Here is a 7,552-nt window from a genome sequence, read left to right on the forward strand (position 1 = left end):
TGTTATCAAGATAAATAAAAGAAGATGTATCTAGTGTATTTTAGTTCTAGATACATCATTTTTTATCTATTTTGATAACAAGTATTTTCGGGCGGAGGAGGTAGTGTGGTTGGTGGATCGGTGGCCAGGGCCGAAGGACATCGGCCGATCTACAGTCCGCACGGTGGGTCGACGCAAAGAATTTTCGACTATGGACGATGCACATTAAAGCGCTTTACAACATCATCAAGCAAGTCAGTGGGTCATCTTCCACTGCTGCCTCGTTCTAAGCATGCTTAACATGCGGACAGGTGAGCAGTTCAGATGCATAAAATCCTACTCTTTCGCAAGAAAATTCGCACTTAGTCAGAGATGACTGCTAAATAAGCTTACTGAATCACATTTGTCGCAATCCTTTCAAGCTTGAAAGTCGAAGCACCAGCGGCAAGCAAATGATTGGGCACAACAGGAGATGTGTACAGCAGGAAAGGAAATCATACATCTCCACATCAGAAATAGTCTATTAGGCCTCCAGTCCAACTAGTAGTAGGAAATTTTATGTCCAAGTACTGTTTGTAAGCAAAAATATTGCAGGTTATATGAAATGTTGACTGCAAAGCGTGTTTGCCTGGTACTGCCTACCGAGTGACAACTTGCCCGGAAATGTTGTGGAGACGGAGACACGCCAACGGTTCAAAAGACATATTATTCATCTGCCTAAAGTGCGGAATGGAACTTGTTACAGATGCCAAGAATACATTAAACCACATCCGCTGCAGCAAAACAAGATGAATTCTGGTGGCGCTGCAACAAAACACGACCGATGCTGGCGGTTACAACCTCTCACGCTTCTGCTTCCCTGGAGAACGACAAAAGAACGTTCGTTCGTAGAACTCCTGCAATTATAACGAGCAGAGGGGCCTTTCCTGTTACTTGTATGGAGCAATGATCCTCCTCCGCCGTTTCGGAGTCTCCCTCTTCACATACATCTTCTCCGTGTCATTCAGAGGACGGCTCGACCCATCAGGCAAACTGATGAACTTCCAGCCCCCTCCTGAACCACGCCTTCCCTGTGGCCCAAGCTTCTCGACCATGTAGGCCCATCCATCGTCTGGTCGTCGCCTGCTGTACTTGTGGCACTTCACCTCTCCTGCCACCTGCAAAACAATGAAGCGTGAGGCAGATGACCAGTGGAAAATTTGCTACAGAAAGACTGTTTCCATTTCCTATGTCCATAGAACTTGACAGGAACAGAGTTTTCCTATGCACAAACTCCAGTACTCTCCACAACAATCAAACTTAGCAAGACATTATCATGGGGTCTTACAAGTCACAGCAAACAGACTGCAGGAATTTGTACTAAATCACAGAAGAACTAACAGAACAGCACAACCATACTCTTTTCTGCTATCTATCTATAGGTCTGCTGCAGGAGTTTGTACTGGATTACAAATTAAAACTAGCAGTAACAGCCATTCTCTTTGAGCAAATATCATAAAAGGGAGCAAAGAAAATGATATGCCTACCTTTTTCTTGTTGAACTCCAAGCGTTGAACAAATTCCTCATATAACATCTGATCTTCCTTCATTGAAATCTCATACAGGACCTCATCAGGATCTTTTGTCGTGCCATCCCAGCCCTCAGGCATAACTTTGAAGTCAGGTTTATATGGAAGAGATGCCACATGAAATTCCCTGTCATGGGAATTGAAAAACCTAGAAAACCAAAGGAAGAATCAGATATGGAGTAGCAAGTGCAATTCCAAGCATAACCTTCCAATCTCATAGTTTTATTCTCACTACTCACGAGAGAAACACATCAATTTGCAAACAGTGACTCCGTGTCTATGGACTTATGGAGTATAAGTGCAATTTAGTAGTACATAACATGCAAACTGAAATGGTAAGCTTTACCAAGAAGTTAAAACCAAATTCCCACTATTTGCCAATTTCCACCATTGACTTTATGCGTGTAGTGTTGAGCTAATCAGTAATACAAACTTAAATTTTCAGGAAAAAAAATCCAGCTGAGATGAATCTCCAAGGATCTGACGTCAATGACTGTTTTGCTTGCAAAATAACATTAAGCCAACTTCATCCTGGAACAACTATATTAGTACATTTGCAATACAAACACCTAGCTCAACGCTTTCTTATCCCCTCGAAAAGAATTCCTCGACTCCATACCATTTCATCAAGCATATATAGTCACAACATTCGAGTTGAAGAGCCTTAAACTGCACGTTCATTTAAAAACCATACACCCAGTTTAGTCTCAATCACATGGTTCTAACCTAGGATTGCCGTGCTACTGTCAATTTTCATGATCCAGAGCATTGGAAATTTCTATTCAGGAAGCAACTGCATGAAGCAACAATTTAAGAGACTTAGTTTAGTATTCATGGATTAACTAGACCTCTTACAAATTAGCAAAAGACATTTTCTTATTGTAATTGATTTCCTTATAATGTTCTCTTAAATAAAACAGGGGCCATAACTTACGAACTAGAAGCCTAGATCTTTTTACTCAGACTCATGACCTAATTATTTGAACACAAAACCGAAGGAAGCAAAAAAGGATCTCTTCACGTACTCTGGGCAGCTGTCTAGCAGGATCTCGACGGAGTCGTCGAGCGGCTTGCCCTGCTTCCTCTCCTCCTCCTCCTCCATCTCCTTGAGCCAGAGGATGGCATGCACGCGCTGCCGCATCACGCGGAAGTCCTTGGCGAGCCGCTCCACGGTGTAGGTCGCGGGGTCCTCCTTGTGCAGCCGGTACATCTCCTGCTTCTCCGAGTCCTTGAGGTAGGCGCCCCGGGATCCCGGCTCCCGCACCTGCTTCAGCAGCTCGCACGTCTCCTGAAAACGCTTGTCCCACGAGTCGACGTACGCCCTCCCTTCCTTGTTGTCGCGATCCACGGAGCGCAGGATCTCATCCTCCTCGTCCATGGTGCGGACGGCCGCCAGCTCCTTGGAGACGGGGGCGGACGGGGAGGGGCGCCCGACGGCGGAGGCGGACCCGTCGAAGTGGTCCTTGGTGATGCCGGTGGACCAGGAGGAGCCCCATTCGTCCCCGACCCCCTCGCCCCCCGGAGATGTGGAGAGGGAGCGGAGGAAGGAGGAGATCCTGGAGGCGGCGGTGGCCGGCGGCGCGGGGAGGCGGCCGTGGAGCAGGGTTTTGCGGAGGGCGAACATTTTTCGGCTGCGCTATTGTGATTGGGCTGCCGCACTCACTTACTTGGTTTCAATGGAGGAGATGCGTGGGAGGGGCAGACATGGGCTAATTTTCCAGGCCCATCTAATCTGACCTGCAGAAAGGCAAAGAACACATCGTATCCTGAAAAGACTTTTGCTAAATAAAAAACTCCCAAAAATCGTATAATATTTTATCACTTAACATAACAAACTTAGTGAAAAGTCAAGACGCGAGGAAATGGAGCCAAACCCGGAGAACCAGATCCGGGACACAACATTCTTCACACGCCTCCACATACGAAGATGCACCACCAAACTATGATGGGGTGCAGCGACCTTATTTCACATCGACGATGACTCCGTCGCCTGACCATTGCCGATCGGAGAGTACAACCGAAATTTATCCTAATCCTAACTTCACTAGCCGGAGCACTTGAAGTCTTCGTCCCTTCTTATCGTGGGCACAATAGACGGAAGGGGGAGGGTAGAAGGACACGGTCTCGTCAGGGAAGATGTAGATCAGTCGCCGCCCCTTCCCTTGGGTCGTGAGAACGGGGCAAGGAACTGTCCAGGCAATGCATCTTATATTTAGATCCTTTTAAGCCTTGTATATGTGTTTTCTCACATAATCAGTACGTGTGGTGGTAGATCCGGTGCTAAGTGGGAACTCTTGCAAAACCTAGCGCAAAATGGTACAACTAATGGTTTGGTTCGCATTAGCTGGCTTTAGATCATCTTCAAAAGATCTCTTTTTTTCAAAAACATTCTTAGTATGAGGGGTTAGGTCAAAAAAAAACATGCTCCAGCATAAACCTGATCATACCTAGTCGGGCCGAGCTAGGTTTCTCGTCGGGCTTGACAGAACCCAGGTGAAAATCTCAAGCCCGAGTCCGCCAAAAACATGTGAACAATGCATTTTTCATTTGAAATAATGATTTGGGGATAAAAATAGTATATTACACCTATTTTTATATAAATTAATATTTTTGGCACGTTCACGGCTTCAAGGTAGGGCTCCGAGCGGAAAAGCCAGGCTTGAGCCCGACCCAAATGTCGGGCTTCTGGGTTGGGCTGCCAATGAACAAGTCTACCCCAGCATATATTGGGGGAGTTTCAACTCTATATCCCCACCCACGTTGGTGGGAGCCAACAACCTAATTTTCACCTTCCCTCGTCCTCCCATGTGCGACCTCGAGCACCGAACGATGCACTACCTCACCCTCATCGGCGCCGCCCCGCCGCACTGCCATGCTAGCTTCACGCCTCCTTGGATCACCACGGCTATCATGTGCCCGCTTCGAGCATCGCGTCAATGTACTGTCGGTGACCCCTACACCACCGTCAAACACCACCCCATCGCTCCGCACGCTCATAACTTGACGGAGCTAAATTCGGCAGATCTAGGGTAGGGAGGTCCCGAGCTGGTGATCTTGCATGGCACGACTGTAACAGGATGAAGAAGAGACACATTCACTGGTACAATGATGTATTATACAAACGGTCTTTTAACCCCTTTCCGCGACGGCATTTGGAACCGTCGCCAAGTGAGTGTGGGCGATAGGGGGTCCTTCCCACACGACCCAGTAACCGTCGGGGATAGGCCCTCCTGGGACACCAAATGAGCTCGTGTGCGATCGTGCGAGGCATCAAAACTCAATCATTTCTGTAGGTATGTACATGCCACACGGTGAATCCCGGAAAAACATTTCCGTAGGTATGTATATCACACACAGTTCTTTGTGTGGAAATGTTTGTGCAAGGTGGCCTAACGCAAACAGTTCGTTGCCGGAAGCCGTGTGTGATTGTTAGTTGATCGAACACGCCTACTTTCTAGAAACCGTGCGGGTTATTTGAGTTCATTGCCCACGGTGTTGTCTGAGTAACTGTCTACAATAGAAAACCCCATAAGCAGGGTAATTAGCCTATTGTTGATAATCCATGTACTAATCAAATTGATGTTTCTTATAAAATACACCAGATATTTCATATCCGTATAACAGCAACCAGGATTTCATAATCGAATTACATCAGATAGCTTCGGCACTCAGTTACACCATTACACAACAACACCAAGTTTCACATGCACCATCAAAAACCTTTGGAAAGTAGCATCATACATGGTAAATAGACAGATGAATCTCATCTAGGAAACTGCAAACCGAAAGGCAAATATTGAGCCTTCAGTGATGTTGAATGTCCTTGCAACTTTAGGCCAGTGGCTATGGATAATTGCCCGCCCAACCTTCGTCCTCTTCAGCAAGACTTCAATATTGTACCGTGGGTGTTGAATGAATACATTCCTCGCCTCTTGACCATGCAGGTGGTTTGAGAGGTAATCATCGGTGAACTGCTTTAAAAAGTACTAAAAACAAAGATATGTATAAATCGCTGTTATAAATTTTGAAATGGCGCAAGGGGTAAAAACAAGGTAAAAGAGTTAGTGCCATGCTATAGTTGACTGATGTCTTCTTCATTGTGTAAACAAAGATCTTACTATTATTCATCGCAAGTTTCTTCATCCTAACAATCTTTCTGAGTTTCTTTACTTGACTGATATTCATGGACATCTCATTTCCCCATATGCAAAATGGGTCGAACAGTGGGTCTAAGCCTCTGACAGCAGGACCTACATGTGCAAGACCCAATTGTAAGAAACCTAAATATTAGAATGATTCCTGCAACTGCACAATAATGTGTTGTTAGCCAAAGGACCATGCTTGAACAAACCTCGATGGTAAACCGCAGTGTCTCCCATTGTTTCCCTGCAACACACATAAGGAAGATCTTGATCGGGTTAACTGAGAGTTGCCATACTATTAGTAGAATATGTATTGAGTACATCCAAATTCAATTGGTGTCACATGCATAACAATACAAAATTGTACCCACAGTAAATGAAAATCAAATTGCAGAACTGAACCAAACAGTTAAATGGACAGCAGACCAGATGAACCAAAATAGTTAACTGAGCACGACATTGCAGAATAGAAACATGTACTAGAAGATAAGACAATTAACAAAACAAATAATGCTTGAGAACAGTACTACGAAAAGTAGCAATTGTTGGACCAAAGTGTTAACTGAACATTACATTTTAGAGGACCAAACTGTTAACTGAACATCAGATTGCATATTAACATTACAGAGGACAAATCACTAGAAGGCACTAGCGGTGGCCTCGAGAAAACAGCACGAACTGTATTTTTAAGTAGACAACCGCGTGGCGGTATCGATGGTGGCCTCGAAGTCGAGGTGCTCCTCCAAGATTTGGCGGTCGGCACGCATGGCAGCTATAGCGACCCCGTGCGCGCGTGCGGCCGCATGCTACTGAGATCCATGTTATACTACATGCAAAATGACTGTGGGCGGCGCTTAATTGGAGGAGGGGACAGTGATTTCAATGGAAGGTGTCACGCCGTCGGTCGGGGCATGTGGGACGGGAAAGGAGGAGAATGGTGTGGGTGGGGTGTGGATTACCTGACCATATCGATGAGGCCGCACAGCAAGAAGAAGGGTCGGCGGCGAGGAGGCCGTGGAGCAAGAAGAAGGATCGCCGGCGAGGAGGCGGCGCTGCAAGAAGAAGGGTCACCGACGAGGAGGCGGTGCTGCAAGAAGAAGGGTAGCCGGCAAGGAGGCGGCGTTGCAAGAAGAAGGGTCGCCGGCGAGGAGGCTGAGCTGCCAGTAAGCAGTAGTGAATGTTTGAACTTGGAAAGAAAGAAGGAACAGTGGAAATGTGGCTTTTGGTGGCAGGGAGGGGGCGGGGAGATAGATATTTTCGCGGTGGCAAAAAAAATTTTGCTCGGTGCTGCGAGAAACTGGCGCGCAAGTGTGATTCAAGCGGGGGCGATGGACTGTAAATGACGAAGCTTCCTGCGTAAGCTAGATAAGACGGTGCGCCAAGATATTTTATATCGCATCCCACATGATTCTTTCTAGTAAACTGTTTGTGGTATAACTAATTTTTTTCATTATGTTTTTGAAAGACAATGGTGTTCCGGAGAAAAAGGATGGTGTTTGAATAGCTAGAAACATTTACGTACAGTGAACATGCAACTAGTACATGAGTGGCGTGTTTAAATTTAGAATTATTCCGGGTTCGTTTGGCATTTTTATGCATTAATTGAGTTTCTGGGCATTTAATGTGCATAATTCAAATTTAAACTACAAGCACATGCTCCAGTGCACCAAAGTTTGTTAAAAAATCACATGTATGTCTTTGGGTGAATTTATAGGTCCCATGCAAGAAATGGGATTGAAATTCAAACATCTGGGTGTTGTGGCTCGGCCAGAAAGATTGAGAAACTTGGTTTTTTAATTCCTATAAATCTAAAATACGCCTGAAAATCATGAAACTTGGCATGGTGTCATGATATGGCACCAA

General features: G+C 45.7%; 1 protein-coding gene across 1 annotated transcript; it reads right to left on the bottom strand.

Annotated features, from left to right (window-relative positions):
• Positions 1-669: 669 nt before the first annotated feature.
• Positions 670-3,228, bottom strand: LOC125545055 (protein GAMETE CELL DEFECTIVE 1, mitochondrial). The gene is made up of 3 exons (XM_048708910.1): positions 2,573-3,228; positions 1,506-1,695; positions 670-1,136 (listed from the first exon to the last, which is right to left on the bottom strand). The coding sequence occupies exons 1-3, from the start codon at positions 3,169-3,171 to the stop codon at positions 909-911; spliced, it is 1,017 nt and encodes a 338-aa protein (XP_048564867.1). The 5' UTR covers positions 3,172-3,228; the 3' UTR covers positions 670-908.
• Between the last annotated feature and the right edge of the window lie 4,324 nt (positions 3,229-7,552).

The sequence above is a fragment of the Triticum urartu genome, chromosome 3, assembly GCF_003073215.2.
Source record: "Triticum urartu cultivar G1812 chromosome 3, Tu2.1, whole genome shotgun sequence".
Taxonomy (NCBI): Eukaryota; Viridiplantae; Streptophyta; class Magnoliopsida; order Poales; family Poaceae; genus Triticum; species Triticum urartu.

Bases quoted from the DNA above. Each gene is read 5' to 3' on its own strand.
- LOC125545055 (XM_048708910.1), bottom strand. From the start codon at position 3,171: ATGTTCGCCCTCCGCAAAACCCTGCTCCACGGCCGCCTCCCCGCGCCG. The intron at 1,696-2,572 runs GTACGTGAAGAG...TTGGTTTTCTAG, and splicing joins CTGCTAGACAGCTGCCCAGA to GTTTTTCAATTCCCATGACA. The intron at 1,137-1,505 runs GTAGGCATATCA...ATTGTTTTGCAG, and splicing joins TGGAGTTCAACAAGAAAAAG to GTGGCAGGAGAGGTGAAGTG.